General features: G+C 44.0%; 1 protein-coding gene across 3 annotated transcripts in view; it reads left to right on the top strand.

The window, feature by feature from the left end:
* DLGAP1 (DLG associated protein 1) overlaps window positions 1-19,414 on the top strand; it is an 881,241-nt gene that overhangs the window by 543,644 nt on the left and 318,183 nt on the right. For all 3 annotated transcript variants that reach the window (XM_044243349.1, XM_044243348.1, XM_044243347.1), the window contains exon 4: window positions 17,983-19,011. In XM_044243349.1, the coding sequence (XP_044099284.1) occupies window positions 18,055-19,011 (957 nt within the window). In that variant the 5' untranslated portion in view covers window positions 17,983-18,054. The remainder of the gene's footprint in view (window positions 1-17,982; window positions 19,012-19,414) is intronic.

The following is a 19,414-nucleotide window of genomic DNA, read 5'->3' as shown; positions in this document are numbered from 1 at the left end:
TTTTTCCAATTTATTTATTTTCAGAAAAACAGTATTCATTATTTTTTCACCACACCCAGTGCTCCATGCAAGCTGTGCCCTCTATAATACCCACCACCTGGTACCCCAACCTCCCACCCCCTCGCCACTTCAAACCCCTCATATTGTTTTTCAGAGTCCATAATCTCTCATGGTTCACCTCCCCTTCCAATTTACCCAAAAGCACATACCCTCCCCAATGTCCATAACCCTACCCCCCTTCTCCCAACCCCCCTCCCCCCAGCAACCCACAGTTTGTTTCGTGAGATTAAGAGTCACTTATGGTTTGTCTCCCTCCCTATCCCATCTTGTTTCATGGATTCTTCTCCTACCCACTTAAGCCCCCATGTTGCATCACCACTTCCTCATATCAGGGAGATCATATGATAGTTGTCTTTCTCCGCTTGACTTATTTCGCTAAGCATGATACGCTCTAGTTCCATCCATGTTGTCGCAAATGGCAAGATTTCGTTTCTTTTGATGGCTGCATAGTATTCCATTGTGTATATATACCACATCTTCTTGATCCAGTCATCTGTTGATGGACATCTAGGTTCTTTCCATAGTTTGGCTATTGTGGACATTGCTGCTATAAACATTCGGGTGCACGTGCCCCTTTGGATCACTACGTTTGTATCTTTAGGGTAAATTCCCAGTAGTGCAATTGCTGGGTCATAGGGCAGTTCTATTTTCAACATTTTGAGGAACCTCCATGCTGTTTTCCAGAGTGGTTGCACCAGCTTGCATTCCCACCAACAGTGTAGGAGTGTTCCCCTTTCTCCGCATCCTCGCCAGCATCTGTCATTTCCTGACTTGTTGATTTTAGCCATTCTGACTGGTGTGAGGTGATATCTCATTGTGGTTTTGATTTGTATTTCCCTGATGCCGAATGATATGGAGCACTTTTTCATGTGTCTGTTGGCCATCTGGATGTCTTCTTTGCAGAAACGTCTGTTCATGTCCTCTGCCCATTTCTTGATTGGATTATTTGTTCTTTGGGTGTTGAGTTTGCTAAGTTCTTTATAGATTTTGGACACTAGTCCTTTATCTGATATGTCGTTTGCAAATATCTTCTCCCATTCTGTCAGTTGTCTTTTGGTTTTGTTAACTGTTTCCTTTGCTGTGCAAAAGCTTTTGATTTTGATGAAGTCCCAAAAGTTCATTTTTGCCTTTGCTTCCCTTGCCTTTGGCGATGTTCCTAGGAAGATGTTGCTGCGGCTGAGGTCGAAGAGGTTGCTGCCTGTGTTCTCCTCAAGGATTTTGATGGATTCCTTTCTCACATTGAGATCCTTAATCCATTTTGAATCTATTTTTGTGTGTGGTGTAAGGAAATGGTCCAATTTCATTTTTCTGCACGTGGCTGTCCAATTTTCCCAACACCATTTATTGAAGAGGCTGTCTTTTTTCCATTGGACATTCTTTCCTGCTTTGTCGAAGATTAGTTGACCATAGAGTTGAGGGTCTATTTCTGGGCTCTCTATTCTGTTCCATTGGTCTATGTGTCTGTTTTTGTGCCAGTACCATGCTGTCTTGATGATGACAGCTTTGTAATAAAGCTTGAAGTCCGGAATTGTGATGCCACCAACTTTGGCTTTGTTTTTCAATATCCCTTTGGCTATTCGATGTCTTTTCTGGTTCCATATAAATTTTAAAATTATTTGTTCCGTTTCTTTGAAAAAGATGGATGGTACTTTGATAGGAATTGCATTAAATGTGTAGATTGCTTTAGGTAGCATAGACATTTTCACAATATTTATTTTTAAGGAACTGAAGAGTATTGAGCAGGGAAGGGGTGTGATCAGATGAGGAGGTTAGAAAGTCTTAGAGTATCCACTCAGAACATTTATGCAAGTGAGCCAGCAAGCTGATGGGGCTTTTTTGCCTCCTATTTTCTTATACATTTAACATTTAACTCGGTGCCTGGCATTGGGCTAGGTGCTGAGCAACCGAGTCCCTGAAGGAGCTCACATTTGGAAGGAAGACAGAATAGTGTGCAGCTTAACTACTCTTCAGTGAGTTAAATGCTTAAAAAGTGCTACAAATGCTGTTCTTTCCAAAGGGCCATGAATGCCCAGATCCGGGGAACAGTGGTGGACGCGGGAGAGACAGCAAGGGATCCTGAGCGGGGATCCACGGCTTCAGTTGAAGAGTAACAAGGTCCTGTAAATTACCTTACACTGGTAAATTACCTCACACTTGCGGCACTCCACAGGCAGGATGAACTATGGCACCCATAAGGAATTGCCTCTATATCTCCCTTTCCGGTTCTGCTATCCTGCAGAAGTGCAGAAGTAGATCCCCCCAGCTTGGCCCTCTACAACCCATGGAGCCATCCTTACACTGGGTTCCAACCCTGCGTGTGGAGGTCATGCTTGTGCTTAGAAACGTTTTTCTCCCCCATTTATTTTTTCAGGTTTTTTTCCGCCTACATTCAGTGACCCCGAGTAATCCTCAGAGTCTAAAAGTGAAAAAGAAATCTTGATAGGAAAGCTTAAGTTAAACAATTCTAAAGGGATTTCCTCATCCAAAGGACACAAAACGCTGATCATGTTTAAATCGGGATGTAGCTGGCAGTCACATGCCAAAGACCTTTGCAGGAGAACACCTGCACTTCATGAAGCCAATTTTTCCTTAAAGAGCATCTCAAAAGGAGAGAGAGGGAGAAAAAGAAAGAGAAAGAACAACACATTTCAAAGACCACACAACCAGGCACCTGGATGGCTCAGTGGGTTAAAGTCTCTGCCTTCGGTGGAGGTCATGATCTCAGGGTTCTGAGATGGAGCCCCGCATTGGGCTCTCTGCTCAGCGGGGAGCCTGCTTCCCCTCCTTCTCTCTTTGCCTGCCTCTCTGCCTGCTTGTGATCTCTGTCTGTCAAATAAATAAATAAAATCTTAAAAAAAAAAAAAAGACCACACAACCAATAAATGGGATCGTAAGGGAAGATGCCCATTTCTAGTTAAAGACGCTGAGAGCTAGATGGAAGGTGGGCTGAAGCTCGAGGCATCGGGAAGGACGTTTGCTGAAATCCGATCAAGCCTGGGCATCTTGTCGACAGAGAATAAAAAATACGGCTGATGCATTCTGGCTTTGAATCCCATCTCCTAAGTAGGAATCCAAAAGTTTTCTTCAAATCTCAGGTGAACTGTTTCCCTACAGCCAACATTCCTTTAACATTCCTGCCCTGTTTGAAGCCATTGTCCTCCATCTTACACCCTGAACTCACACTCACCACCGGTTCCTCCTGCCTGGATCTGCTCCACTGGGATTTTAGGCTGCCCATGTACTTTGGCTGGGAAATGACACTTACAACCCCAATTACGTGAAATTGTCTTGATGCAGTTTGGGAAAAGGAAACAATACTGCTCAGTAGTCAGAAGAAATCTGCCATGGACAGTGGTCCCCATAGGAAGGGCAGACTGTTCAACGGATGCCTTCCCGGTGAAGTCTTTATTGTGGCTTCTCTCCCCACACGTCTTCCTTTCATTGGCTTCAGGTCCTTACTTAGCACTGTAGCAGAAGATGGTTCCCTGAATAGTGTGAATCACCCCACAGTCCATGCCAGCATTAGCAGATGGTGAGGAGAAGGGACTGTGGGGAAATTGAAAATGTCCAGGTTCAGTTCAGAGAGGTGCAGAGGTGAAAGAAAACAAAAAATTATTTTGTATGGAGGGGTTCCTAAATTCTTCTAGGTTTCTAGCATGTTCTCCTGTAAACAGCCTACCTAAACATATAGCTGAGGCTATGAATACATGTCTATGTCCCTGAAATATGTCATTTCAATTATGGTTTTATTAGGTAATAGTAATATAATAACAGATGAATAATCCTATTTCAATTTGATGTCAGAATGCATGGTTTTTCTCCAGTGTCTTCTTTGTAATTTGGCTGATATTAACTGTTCAAAATGGAAGTACCTTCCTTTTGACCCCTCAGTAACAGCAAAGCAACAGAGCCGCTGCCCCACAGGTCAGCTTGCCCCCTGCAGTTGTGCCTGTGCACAGTTTAGGCAGTCATATGCCGCAGCCTTGCTGGTATCTCATCAAGAGGGTGAGTGACAAAGACAAACTTTGTCATTGATAGTGTAGCGGTGCCTAGGTCGAGCTCTGGGGTCGGACTTCCCAGATTAACTCTGAGCAAATTGTTTAACCTCCCTCTGCCTTGTTTTTCCTCCTCTGGGAAATGCAGATAAGAAGTACCTACGTCATAGGACTGCCATGATAATTGGGTGGGAAAAATACATATAAAATGCCAAGGATAGGGCCTGGCATGCAGACATATTTTACCTAATACTTGCTGAAATATACTAGCAGTTATACACTTTACAAAACTACCTCTTTGGGCACCCAGATGGCTCAATCAGTTAAGTGTCTGGCTCTTGAGTTCGGCTCAGGTAATGATCCCTGGGTGTGAGATGAAGCCCTACATCAGGCTCCACACTCAGCGGAGAGTCTGCTTAAGATGCTCTCCATCTGCCCCTCTCCCAACCTTGCTTATGTGCTCTCTCTTAAAAAATTTTTTTTCCTAATTAAAAATAAAATAAACTACCTCTTTAATAAATGAGTCAGTATTTTTTTATAATTTTCAATGTGTCTAAGTCAGCAAAGAATTTATAAAAGACTAGTTAACAAAAGACATTCTATATGCCATCACCTGGCCGATTATATGATACAGTCACCATCATTTTATACATTATATATTGGTTTGCTGTGTCCCCACACAAGAATGGACTTGCCATGAAGGCATGGAATTTTTGAGTTGTATACCTGTCATTTGGTAGATACTCAGTAAATATTTGTTGGGAAAAAGAGGAATCCATAAATGTTAGCTCCCTTGTAGATAACTGGGAGGTGACAGTCTACCTTGGCTCACTGCTATTTTGAGGCTAAAAACACTATACACATTTTACATAAAGGCCTATGTGGTAGGAAGAAAAGCATAGGCATATCTACGATCTTCAGCTGAGCAGCATTTATAGGCCAACATCTTTGACGTGTACAAAGTCAGAGTTATGAACAAGCTCTCAGGGTCACCTATGCATACCTACGGACATGCATTCCCAGGGAGCACTCTGCTTGGCAGCTTATTAAACGCTTAGGCTGGGGGTGTCTTCCTCTATCAAAAAGAGGTAGTACAGGGCACCTGGGTAGCTTAGTCAGTTAAGCATTTGCCTCTGGCTCAGGTCATAATCTCTGGAATCAAGTCCCATGTTCTGCCTCTCCTCCTGGCTCACGCTCTCTCTCAATACCTCTCTCTTTCTCTCTGTCTCTCGCAAATAAATAAAGTTAAAAAAAAAAAAAAAAAGGTGATGTGGCCAAGTATGGTGGTATTATCTTTTGGGGTTTTTTTTCCCCATTTTTTCTTTTAACAGCTAAACTTCTTTTCAAAGGAAAGTCCAAAAGCTGTGGATTGGAGGGTGGTCCTTGCTGGGCTGCCTCCCAGCATTCTGAAGTTTCTTGGAGCTACTGATGGGACAGGAAGAACATGTGCTTTAAGTCTTACAGACCCTTCAAATTCTAGCTTACCTGCTACACACTGTGCTCCTTGGGCAAGTTATTCAACTTCTGTGGACCCTAGTTTCCTTATCTGTGCAAAGAGAAGAGAGCATGCCACACTTGCAAGGGTTCCAAAGAGTGTATATTGAGTTCCTCACCTATAATAGGCAAACCTTGTATTTCACTGGATTCAAAAATATCACTGAGCTAATGCCAGAGCCTAGCAAGAGCCCTAGAGACCACTGCAGAAAGAGAAAACATCCTTCCTTCGTGACATCAGCTTATTGGCAGCCAGGTTCCAACCAAAAAGCCTCCTGTCTTCAGAGATGTGCCAAGAATTTGACCCGGAGTCATCTTTGGTTCTACAAATCATTGCCACCGCTGCTTGAGAGACTCTAGTTGCTGAGAAGCCTTGAAGAGGGATGAATGGGCCGCAGGACAGATGCAACCTGTGAGCTGTGGATGAGACAGCAAAGCAGGCTTCCTTCAGCAAGCCCCATTTGGCGCCACTCAGCTCCTTACCCAGGAGCACCAGTGCCTATACTGAAGAGGCATTATTCCTGGGATAAAGATAGTCATATTATTTCTTCAAATTACCACATTTACTCCATGAAAATACCACGTTTCCCAGGCAGGAGACTTCCCATCCGTGTATTTATTTGGCTACCATTCATCAAGTGTGTACTCTCTATCAGGGACCTTCCCAAGAGATGGTAAGATGAAAATGAGAGAGGAGGTCTCCTGGGACAGGGAGGCATGTGACACAATACATTACAACAAGCCCTTCCAGTGTCCAGTGGGGTTACGAATAATGTGCCGCGAGAACACATAAGATGGTCGTTAACTCTCCCGACTGGGTTCCATAAAGGTTTCTCTTCCCCAAAAGTGACAGCGGAGCTGGGGTGTGAAGGAAAAGTATGAGTTTAAACTTAATGGAGGGAAGGAAGAGGTACGTTCTGGGAAGAATCATAAGCATGAGAAATAGACAGTCCAGTTCAGTAGTTCTCAAAATGTGGTTGTTGCGTCCGCATAACAATTGCCAGGGAATCTGTCAGAAATACAGATTACTGGGAATCACCCCAGAAACTCTGAAGACGGTATCCACGAGTCTGGGTCTTGGCAAGCCCTCCAGCTGATTCTTAGGCTCACTCAGCGTGAAGAACCATTGTTACGGTCAAGTGATGGTATCGAGTAAAAGAAGAACTACATTAACAAAGTATTTATCTTTACATGATACAGAGCTATCTGGGTAGACATAGATTTTCCACCCCTACTCCAACTTTTCCACAAAGGATGAGTTAATAAGATTATGTAGCTCACAAAAGGACATAAAGGATATAGCCAAGGGAAACATAGCGGAAGTAGAATAAAACCATTATCATTTTGTCATACATTTCCCAATAAATGTCCTAATACTCAAAGCAGGTGTGGAAACACGTTTGTCTTCCAAGGGTCACAGTACCTGCAAGATTAAACGGCAGCTGTTAAACACACAGCTTTGTGAATGTGAAGGCCAGAGAGGCGTCCCCGCCACAGCCCCTCATTCAGAAGCTTCATATCAGATGGGAGAAACTCAGACAGCAGCCTGAATATGGAGGCCATGCTCGCTATTCTCAGACAATCCAACTCACATCTGGATAGTATCATCAAAGACAAAAGAGAGCGGAGGCAGAAGAGCCAGAGGGGAGATGAAATAGTCAGATTTGAACAACAACAACAACAACAAACAGAGTAAGCATTATACATCACCCTGAGAACCTCATCTTGGAAGGAGGGGCTTCCCCAGACTGCCTGAACCTCCTAGACTGAAATGTCTTCACACTCCTTACATCTAGCAACTTCTACATGTGTTTTTTTCCAAAAGCTTTTTCCTTGGTGCATTATAGGTGCAACACATCTAAACGCCATCTAGGGCTTGATTAGCATGTGACTTGTATTATTTTCTGACTGTTCACACTTACGTCGTTTATCTCCTCAACTAGGTCAGAAATTAGAAGAAGGTCTCTCACTTCCATGCTTCCTTTAGCACAGGGAAGATTTTAAGAGGAGGCTGTCTTTGTACCTCTTCTGGAAGGAGGAATGAGAATTGGCTCCATGAGCAGAGATGAGTGTTTGAGAGAACACAAGACACAAGGACACTGGAAAGCGAGGCATGTGGGGAAGTGTGTGTGGAGCCCAGGGCTGCTGGCGTAAGGGCTGGGGGCGGATAGAAGACAAGGCCGTCTGGTAGTAAAAGTATAGATCATGAAAATCTCCCACTCTGGGTCATATGCAAAGGTTTAGATTATATTATAAAAGTGTAGGAAGTATGGAAAGAACTTAAAGTGGAAAATGGCCTGATCGGTTAACAAATCATACTGTTAGGATTATGCTACATGCTGCTGGGGCGGGGGTGGGGGGGTGGGGGGGTGTGCAAGCTGTGCATGCGCATGCGCTAGAGGGGGTGGGAACAAAGTCATTATGGCTTAGTGTTACCAGCAGAGTAGGTTTAAATTTTACTAGCTATATTATCTCGGAAGACTTGTTTAATCTTCAGTAGCCTGTCTTCTTATCCAGAGAATAATCTCTATCACATATTGTTTGAGGATGAACTGAGTTAACTCATTTAAAGTCCTTAACATGTGCCTGGAATATAGGAGCTCAAAAATGTTTCTAATGATTGTGGTTATTAGAGGCAGAAGGATCACTCCTTTTTTATTCACTTAGCATTTGTTGGTTACTGTCTTTGTTTTTCCAACCAAGTCCAGATGAGACAAGAGAAAGGGAGTCAAGGGCTTGGAAGAGCAGTAACAGAGGCAGGAGCCCTGCCATGTTCTTCCCATTCAGCTTTGAGATTGGAGCAGAGTTTGGACACTGGGAACTTGGCATGGCACCAATCCCATCCCCAGTGACATTCAGCAGCCCCTGTATGGAAGAACAGAACAATGGTGGTGTCACACCTTGGTTTTATGTTGTTCAGAATAGATGAGGCAGAAAGAAGAATCGTAGAGCAAGGAGCGGAAGGTGCTTACAAAAGAACATTTGACGTGATATGTCTCTCAGGCCAGCAAGGGAAGAAGTGAGACTCTGGGTGCTGACAGAAATAGAGAAATGGAAGTTGTTGAAGAACCGGAGAACAGAAGAAACTATCCAAGAGCCATCAGAGAGCCAAAGGGGACAGAAGGGAAGGAGGAAACATGAGACATAGGAGGTGGGGTTGGGAATAATAAGAACCCTTAATTCTTTTTATAGTGCCCAGGGCACTTCATGTAAACCACAGTTATTCAATAAATAGACATCGAATTAAATTCATATGCCTACATATGATTTGACTCCGCGCCCAGTACATTGAAAGAATACAGTCTGCGGTCTTACAGGCTAACACCCTCACCTGTCAAAACTAAGAGATTTTCATCCAGGCACCACCGTGATTGTCGTCATGTTTTCTTCTCTGTCACAGCAACAGAGTTTCAGAAAGCTCTGTGGAGAAGGATTTGTTTGTTTAAAGTTTAAGATCGGGGGGGGGGGGGGGCGCCTGGGTGGCTCAGTGGGTTAAGCCGCTGCCTTCGGCTCGGGTCGTGATCTCGGGGTCCTGGGATAGAGTCCCGCGTCGGGCTCCCTGCTCAGCAGGGAGCCTGCTTCCCTTCCTCTCTCTCTGCCTGCCTCTCTGCCTGCTGTGATCTCTCGCTGTCAAATAAATAAATAAAATCTTTTAAAAAAAAATAAATAAAGTTTAAGATCGGGTGTAGAAATCCAGAGGGAAAGGAACAACTGGTTCTGAAATGAACAAATAATGATAATAAATGAAAAAGAGTCTCATTGCTATATATGTGAAGAGTAAAAATAAGGTCCTTTAAAAACTATGTGAACAGGGAAGCAGTAGGAGTGGTGTTTGAGAAATTTCTAATCTCATGCCCATCAACAGCAGCCATCATGGGGGCTGGCGGGGGCGGGGCGGGGCGGAGAATGGAGACCCACCTGCAGAAAACACTCCAGACACACAGCATTGACAATGGTTAGCTGCAGAGGCTGCCCATCTCCCCCTCTGGGTGCTGACCACCTCTCTCTTGTGCAGGCAGGAGCTGATGATAGCACTGAAAGAACGAAGGCGAGATCTGAATGCGTTTCCGTAGGCTGTTGAAGCCAATACGTACTTACAGTGGTAAAAGCCATTTAAAGATGCCTTAGCAGTTCTGAATGGGCCACTTCTGAGCCTCACATCTGGGGCCTGTGGGACACAGGACACTTCGGTGGTGCTTCTTTTATGCTTGCTGTTGGCCCAGCTGGACAGGAGGGTCTCTTTCCTTGCATAAGGATGCTTTGGGGGGCTGCCATGGTTCTACCACAGAGCACTGGGCCCTGGCCATTCTGGGCAGGAAGCTGGCCTGGGCAAGATGTGGAAGGTTGCTGGGCAGTTTCTCTGTTTCTTCCCCTGGGGCTCCATGGATTTGCTTCTCTCTGCCTGTTTATTTCTCTCCCCTCCCCTTCCATGTTTCTTCTGCAGCGCCCTTTGCCTCTGAGGCCCCACCACTTCAAATAGCACTTGACTTTCCCTTCTGAGGTGCCAACACTGGCCTTTCCTCTCCTCCGCTTTGCAGATAAGCTCATGAGGGTTCAGTGACTCTAGGAACGTTTCCATTTAAATTTCCGGGAGCCAGCATCTGATTTAGTCAGGTAGGCCTATGCATGGATGGCCCTGAGTGGGGTCTTCAATCCCGGTGCAATGAGCTCAGAGGAGGGAGTAATCTCCTTCAACGTTCCTGGCCAGGACAGCAGCAGCAGAAGCTGCGGGCAGAGGGAAAAACTTCCCCAAAGCAGGTGTTAGCTGAAAAGGCTCCCACAGAAAGGACCAATATAGGTCCTTTTGGCGCCTCAGTGCTCAGTAGATTTGTACAGCAAACTTGGGAAGAAAAGCAAGCAGCATATGAAAGAAGGAAATATATGACGGGGGGGAACCCCTTTGATTCAGGTAAAAAAATATACATATAGTCTGGCTCTGAAGCAAGTTATCTAGAATGTGCCAGAACATGTTCACGGGACTATTTAGCTGGCTATGAGAGATGTGGACAGAAATAACCCATTCTCATCAGGGGCGATTTCCGTTACTTTTCAAGTTGTGCTGTGCTGTTTTGATTGTCACCGGCTTTGCATTTTCCCTTTCTCCACCATGGCTGTCTTTATAGCCCATGGAAGAGTTTTATTCTGTCAATGACATTCCTGTTTCTCCTACCTAGATCAGCGGCTTGCATATCTTTCCCAGCATTGTTTTGTTTTGTTTTGAATAGACACTGATGGTCTTTGCTCTTTTCTGTGAAAATTCGGCAGACGTGTGTTTTTGCCCATAAGATTGGGTCTCCCCCTGCCACTGTGCCTCCCTAAGAACTACTCAAGGCAAGCACGTTCTCTCCCAGGGGAATCCATCTGTAGGCATAGCTGAGGTGACCAGACCCTCTCCTAGAAATCCCAATGAGATCAGTTCCACAGAGAGCACATCTCCAAGGAGTCAGATAGTCAGATAGTCACATAGAGTCAGAATTGTCACCTTCCAAAAATCACCAGTCCAAAATAATTCTGTGAGGTTTTTATAATATACTGCCTCAATTATCTCCACAATGAAAATCCCCTCCTAAGTTCTATGAGATTTACTCAACTGGCAATAAGTGTATACCAATATTAATGAGGACTTATTGTTTCTCAAGAAATATCACTGTCCACCTTTTTACGCTTAAAAGTCAAAACCCCTTTTTGAAAGCTTTATCTGAAGACAAAGGCAGTTGGAGTTGTGCTACCTACTGGGACCAAACTGGAGGAGGTATGGGTTGTTGCTTTTGTGTTTTGTATTTTTTTTTTGGTACAATATCCTATCTTTTGAAAGGAAATGCTTGAAAGGGACTTATTTGTAGAAGCAGACTGACTGAAGGAGTTATTCACAAATAAAATCCAACTGCAGATGATTAGGATAGCAATTAATGTTAATGAAAAGGCAGAATACATTCTGGGTATGTAATACGGCTTAGCAGTGTATTCTGAATAATGTAACTGGTGTGTTTCAGACTGTGTTTGTTTAAAGGTGCTCTAACGGTATTTGTATGACTTCAAATAGAGAATACATGAAAATCATTGAGTAGGGAAATCTGAAAAACTGAAAGAGAATGGCATTCAGCCATCTTTTATAGCTACAGATTCAGAAGGTCAGAAAATGTCTGAAAAGTGGGCCCTTAACTTTGGGCAACGTTAACTCACACCCTGACTTCCTCTAGGTTTTCTGTTTACTTTTATCCTAAAATGGCATAGCTTTGTTTTTCAGTAGTATATTTGTGAGAATCGTCCCTCTACTTTTTATTTAAAATCACAAGCCCATTAAACATTCATGAAGTTCTTCCTTCTTGATCCCCATAGAATTGGGTTTTATTACTGAGAGTAAAAAATTGCTGATAGAAAACCTGCATCCATTTGTTTATTTAAATTCAGTTATTTAACATATAATGCATCATTAGTTTCAGAAGTAGAGGTCAGTGATTCACCAGTCTTATATAACACCCTGAGCTCATTGCATCATGTGCCCTTCTTAATGTCCATCACCCAGTTACCCCATACCTCCACCCACCGCCCCTCCAGCAATCCTGTTTATTTCCTATGATTAAGAGTCTTTTACGGTTTGTCTCCCTCTCTGATTTTGTCTTGTTTTATTCTTCCCTCTCTTCCCCTATGATCCTCTGTTTTGTTTCTTAAATCCCACATATGAGTGAGATCATATGATAAATGACTTTCTCTGATTGACTTATTTCGCTTCACATAATACCTTCTAGCCCCATCCATGCAGTTGCAAATGGCAAGATTTGAGGGGCTTCTTTGATTTTGTAGTCCCTTGTATATATACACCGCATCTTCTTTATCCATTCATTTGCAAATGGACATCTGGGCTCTTTCCCTAGTTTGGCTATTGTGGACATGGCTGCTATAAACATTGGGGAAACTGCATCCATATTCCATGGAGTTTTGTTCTGTGCAGAAAAAAGTGCCCTGTGTATTTAGACAATAGTGGAAGCACACGTGTGTGAGCAAAGAGGCCTGCAAAGGGAGGTACCGCCCCACTGGGCCACATTCTCACCTTCCTTGGAGGTACTCTTTCCTCCTTTTCAGTGTCCTCCTGAACAGCCCAAGCAAGAAATGATTGCTTCTTTTAGATTCCCTTGCCTCTGTCCTCCCCTAGATCCAGTCTGTAGCTATAGCCGGGGAAATCTTGAGTACGTGGATGGCCATGTCACTGTGTCTTTTAAATCGCTCTCATGGAGTACCACCACCTACAAAGCCAAGTCCTGGGTGCTAGGATAGCTTACGAAAGCTCCTGGGCATTTGGCCTTGACTGACCATCTTGCTTAAGCATCTCGCTTAAGGTTCAGAGGCAAGCATCAGAAAACAAAATAACAGTGGCATAGGCAAAAATAAAGGTCTGTTTCCTCCGGCATAGGCAGGATGCAGAGCTGGGCTGCAATGGTCCTCCACTTTGGCCAGCTTCTTCATCTTGTGCCACTCCAACAAGGAGTAAAGAAGTATGTGCCTTGCACTTTAGAGACATTTCCCAGAAACTGCACATGCCATTTCCAATCATATTCCATTAGCCAGAATTAGTCACCTGTGCACATCTAGGGAGACTGGGAAACATAGTCATTATTCTGAAATTACTTTATAGTCTTTAATAAGGGAATCCTTTCTCTCTCTATTTCATTGAATGTTACAATCTGACATGGGCAGGTTGCATGGAGGAAAGCCAAAAAGGCCACTTGACCCTGAAAAGACTTGTGGAGATTTCTTCATCCCAATGTGTCCCCAGACCAGAACACAGTGCTCCCTGTTCTCCTGGACAAGGTCCCTTGCGTTGTCTTTCTAAAGCAAGTCATGATGGTCTGGTTGTCAGTCTTCACTGAATGAGAGAGTAGAAGCCCTTCATTTGGTTCTTCTATCTGCATGTAAAGAAAAATCATGAACAGTAGCTCTAAATAAAGACATGCAGAGAAATCAAAGTGAAATAAGGACTTGCCAGCTTTGCAAGACTATTTTCCCCTTGTCAGCATCTTCTAATATATGGTTGGGTTGTTTTACCCTCGGGTCTAATAAATTACCTACCTTGAGAATTTCCTTTACAGTGCTGGATCGTTCTTGCTTTAGTCATCATTGGTACAGCAATGCTTCTGCTCCAGGTGTGGGAACTCTAAAAACCAGGCACGTCTCAGGTACCTGAGTGGCCCAGTCAGTTAATCCTCCAACTCTTCGCCTCTGCTCAGATCATGATATTGGGATTGTGGGATCAAGCCGCACATTGGGCTCTATGCCCAGCATGGAGTCTGCTTAAGATTCTCTCTCCCTCTCCCTTTGCCCCTTCCCCCCACTCCTGCACTCTTTCTCTCTCTCAAAAATAAATAAATAATTTTTTTTTTTAACAGATGTTTTGGGGTGGGGGAAACAGATGCTTTCACACCTCAGAGCTCATCTCATGGTGACCAATATCGTCTAGAAATTTTCCAAGCCAAAAATCAGAACGTATGGTCTGACAGTAAAATCGAACTTAAGAGGACAACAAAACGCAATTTTAAAGTCATAGTGAAGAAAAATATCAGAGATAATCACCGTAGTCATAGAAACCCTTATGAAGGCATGTTGACCCACACTTCCCACCCTTGTTCAAAAAAGGAAGGCATGAAAGGCAATTTCCCTTTCCATTTTGAGAAATCTTTTATGGCCACTTAAAATCTAATTCAGGGGCTAACAGCTTCCTTTCCCAAGAATACAGAAGATAATAGGAATTGTTATTCCTCTTTTTTCTTGACTAGGTCATGTCTCTCTGAGCACATTATAAGCCTTTGGCCATTACAGATTTGCTACATGCATTTGGTTGCCCAAGGTATTAAGTTGTTTATTTGGCCTGGACCAGAAAGACAGATGAGCATTTAGAAATGTTTATGATTGTTTATTGCCATTTTTTCATGACTGTATTTGCCCACATCCTAAAGAAAAGGATATAAGATTTCAGTATCCTTTTACAAATATTAAGAAAAAGGAAAACTAAGTTATTTATCCTTGCTGCAATGTATTACCCTCTAAGAAAATATAAGTGCTTGACTCTGTGCTGAAAATCATCCACTTATATTTTAGTAAAACTTACGCTGTGTCTGCTACAAAAATTATGTTGGTGACATCATTTAACTAATTCACCACAAATGGCTTTGTAAAAGCTCTTCATTTGCTCTGCTAGTCCTCAGGTAACATTGTTTTATGTCAAATGCTGTTGTTGTAGTAAAGATAACTAAATACTGAACAGTGAGTCAGTTTTGTTCATTTGGGGGTAAATATGTATAATTCATATTTTCAGCTCTTGCCAGTTTCACATTTTACTTTGTAGAAAGTAGCTACCTGATACCCGGGTACTTCAGAAGGAAAATTTTGAAGTATCATTTCATTATTTCACAGAGATTCTAATATGTGTAATCCTAAGACTTTTTCTGTGACTATAACCCTATTGGGTTGTTATTTTTTGTGGGGTTTCTTTTTTTCCTTTTAAGTCCATATTTAAAAGCCAAAAATGTCGGGCGCCTGGGTGGCTCAGTGGGTTAAAGCCTCTGCCTTCGGCTCAGGTTATGATCCCAGGGTCCTGGGATAGAGCCCCGCATCGGGCTCTCTGCTCAGCGGGGAGCCTGCTTCCCTTCCTCTCTCTCTCTGCCTGCCTTTCTGCATACTTGTGTTCTCTGTCTGTCAAATAAATAAATAAATAATCTTAAAAAAATAAAAAAGCCAAAAATGTCTTCCATGGGACCTGTTTTATATAGAGAGACTCCCTCATGCAATGGATGTTTCCATCTAAATTAGTTTGTGCCAGTTTTGCCAAAAACATGTTTTTAACCCTCTTAAATCCTGCCCTCCCACAAACTAATCATAGGATCATAATGTCATGCAAAGCAGTCCCAAAGTATTTTTGCAAAAATCTCCTTCCTCACTAGTCTCTGTTCAGTGGGAAAGTTTTGATTTACCTGACCCACAGATATCATGAGTCCTTCTTGCTTTTTTATCTCTTCAGGTGTCAGTTTCTTTCTGTCCTTCAGAACAGACTGTCTTCTGCCTAGACATCCTATAGTCAGTAGGGCAGGCAAGCTCCTCAGACTTTAAGCTCAATACAGGTAGAGAACATCAAGAGGTGGGATATTCTCTGATGAGCCAGCCATGGAGGTTCAGAAGTCAAAGGTTCACAGAGGTAGAAGGAGCATCCATCTGCCTGTCTTCTCCTGCACCCTGAAACCACTGGTCTCTGGAATGCCCATGAGATGGTCCCTTCCTTGCACATGCCCCTTCTCTTGTCACACAGTCATCTTTTCACTCAATACACTTCACTCAAATCACAGTCTGGGCCACACTGGGAAATTTTGCACTGATGCATTAATTCATTGAATAAATATCTTATCCAGTTTGCACCATCAGCCAAGTATTTGCTGGGTACTGAATGGATAAAACATAGTCCCTACCCTCAAGGAACTCATAATTCAGTAAACTAACCAATTTCAAAAGACTCCAGTGATTAAACCGCCTTGATCAGTTTTGCTGATCCATTAATGCAGACTCTGAGAGACTAAGAGAAAAACAGAAAGTCATAAAATCTGGATAGGGATTTTCAACATTGTCAGGAACTCCCATATACAGTACAGCCCATGGAATAGAAAGACCTGACCTCTCAAAAGTATGCAATTTTCTTCATTAGGCCATATATGTGTGTTTTATTGTGTTGTGGTTGTTTTTAAAATAAACCATTTATCTCTCCCTCTCTGAATATCTGAAATGACATTAGTGATATTTTGAACAGTAATATTGGCTTTTCAGGACAACTCTTATTATGACAATTTTTGTTATAGGAAGCTTTCAAAATAAATCAGACTGTTAACAAGATCTCAGTCAGTTCCCAAAGAAGTTAGTCGAAAGAAGATATTCTGCCCTGTGGAACAGCAGCCCCTGCTACTAAAGCACAGGGAAGACCTGTGCTTGGAATGAGCTGAGTTCCCACAGGTGGATCTGTTCGGGTCACTTCTCTCTGAGGCAGATCTGCTCTCAGGCCCAGGCCCTCTGTGTCCTCAGGAACATTTCCAGGGCCTTTCCTTTGGCCATCTTTCTATCACTTGTGAACATTTAACTAGAAACCTTTAAACCAGGAAGTGAGATACCATGATATTCAAACTAGTTAATTCAAGCTTATCCTTCAACCACTCTCCATTTGTTAAGGAAGAAACTCTTGGGGCCCCTGGGTGGCTCAGTCAGTTTAGAGTCCAACTCTTGGTTTTGGCTCAGGTCATGATCTCAGGGTTGTGAGATGGAGCCCTGGGTCAGGTTCCACACTCAGCTTGGCATCTGCTTGAGGTTCCCTCCCTCTTCCTCTGCCCCTTCCCCCCGTTCTCACCTCCACACTTTGTCTCTCTCTCTCTCGAATAACTACATCTTTAAAAAAAAAAAAAAAGGAGAAGAAAAAGCAGCTTTTTATCCCTTTAATGACAGAAAACAGGGGCCAATTTTCTCTACAGCTCTGATTTGCCACCGTCACTATTTTCCATTCTAATTACTGTGGTGCTGGGGTGGGGGTAGTTATTTGCGAGCTGTAATTGTTACTACAGAATTGTAATGGGAAGGCATGTGACAGAAGATAGAAAGATATATCCTGAAGTTATAAGGGACCAGTCACTTCTCTGATTTTTTTCCACCCACGTTTATTTTATTTACATTAATGGAGTACTTACTGTGTGTTTACCTAACTGGCCTGGAGCTAGGTAGAGAGATAGAAAGATGACTAAGAGGTAAGCCCACCTGCAAGAGACAAACGAAACTAGCCAGGGAATGCCTGAGACAAACAATTCCATAGGAGCTGAGAGAGTGTGCGGCAGATGCCATGGAAACACAGAGGGGAACTTATTCTCTCTGCAAGCAGGGATCAGCAGAGACTTCCCAGAGAAACTGAGCCCTAAGGGTGTGCATGCTTCACTTTGTTATTAACAGACAATTAAAACTAAAACCAGAGAAGCAAGGGAAAGAGCCATCCATTTTACTGGAATCCTAGAGGGAGGAGGTTTGCTTTCAGGTAATGTTGAAACAATTTAGCATTTTATGGTGAGTGCTGTGAATTGTGTAAGACTGATGATTCACAGACATGTACCCCTGAAACAAATAATACATTATAAGTTAGTTTAAAAAAAAATTGCCTGGAAAAAAAAATTAGCATTTTTATAGTTTCCTTTTCCAGGTTCACTAGCTTTCACCCCTACCATCTCCGGGTATCTGACTGAAGTGGGCTTTCCCACCCTACAGAGGGGCTAGAGCTTATCCAAGAACTATTAAAACTGCTTTCAAGGACCCTGATGAGTTCTTCTGCCAGAAAGGGAACATAATAGTAGACACGCAAAAGTGCAACATCTATTTACCAAGTGTTAACCATCGTCCCTCTCTTATTCTTCGTTACCCCCAGGTCTTTGCAGAAGACGGGTCTGGAACCTAACCACGGGGTGTCCATGACCCCCGAGGTTGCCGCCCATCAGCAATGAAAGGGTTATCGGGCAGCCGCAGCCACCACCACGGAGTCACCTGTGATTCGGCCTGTGACTCGCTGTCGCACCACTCCGACCGTAAGCCCTACCTGCTGAGCCCGGTGGAGCACCACCCCGCGGACCACCCCTACTACACTCAGCGGAACTCCTTTCAGGCAGAGTGCGTGGGTCCCTTCAGCGACCCGCTGGCCAGCAGCACCTTCCCGCGCAGGCACTACACGTCGCAGCAGGAGCTGAAAGACGAGTGCGCCCTGGTGCCGCGCACTCTGGCCACCAAGGCCAACCGCATCCCCGCCAACCTCCTGGACCAGTTTGAGAGGCAGCTGCCGCTCAACCGGGATGGCTATCACACGCTGCAGTACAAGCGCACCGCCGTGGAGCACCGCAGTGACAGCCCCGGCCGCATCCGGCACCTGGTCCACTCTGTCCAGAAGCTCTTCACCAAGTCGCACTCCCTGGAGGGCCCGTCCAAGGGCAGCGTCAACGGGGGCAAAGCGAGCCCTGATGAGACGCAGACCGTGCGGTATGGCAAGCGCAGCAAAAGCAAGGAGCGCCGCGCGGACCCCAAGGCCCGGCCCAACACCTCCCCGGGCTGGTGGAGCTCCGATGACAACCTCGACGGCGACATGTGCATCTACCACGCGCCGTCGGGAGTGATGACCATGGGCAGGTGCCCTGACCGCTCGGCCTCGCAGTACTTCATGGAGGCCTACAACACTATCAGCGAGCAGGCGGTCAAGGCCTCCCGGAGTAACAACGACGTCAAGTGCTCCACCTGCGCCAACCTGCCTGTCAACCTGGACACGCCGCTCCTGAAGAAGAGCGCGTGGTCCTCTACTCTGACGGTCAGCCGTGCCAGGGAGGTTTACCAGAAAGCCTCGGTTAACATGGACCAGGCCATGGTGAAGTCAGAGTCTTGTCAACAAGAACGCTCCTGCCAGTACCTTCAGGTACCATTTATGTCAAATGATGGATGCTTAGAAATCATACCTGCTCATTGTGTGGTGTTTTCTCCTGAGTCCTAGTCTTGGCTTTGCTGTGAATTGCCTACATGAACCTGAGCAAATTATTTAGCATTTCTCTGGCCAACTGCTCCTATCAGGAAACAAACCGGCTACCCAACTCCATCCAGTTATCTTGAGATACTAGATATAAAAGTGCTTTGAAAAGCACGCCTACATAAAGCCAAGGAGTTATTAATGTTTAGTGTTCCTCTTTTGTCTGAGGGAACATGGGATAGGGAGGCAAGAAAAGGGGAGTAAACACAGAATTTTAAAATAAATCAATTTTTTTTCCACAAAAGTCAACAATGATCTTTTGAATTTTGGAAGGAGTTTAATTAGATCTATCCAG

Source organism: Neovison vison, chromosome 3 (assembly GCF_020171115.1).
Source record: "Neovison vison isolate M4711 chromosome 3, ASM_NN_V1, whole genome shotgun sequence".
Taxonomy (NCBI): domain Eukaryota; kingdom Metazoa; phylum Chordata; class Mammalia; order Carnivora; family Mustelidae; genus Neogale; species Neogale vison.
The sequence above is the reverse complement of the archived record's forward strand: the minus strand, read 5'-3'. Positions and strand labels throughout refer to the sequence as shown.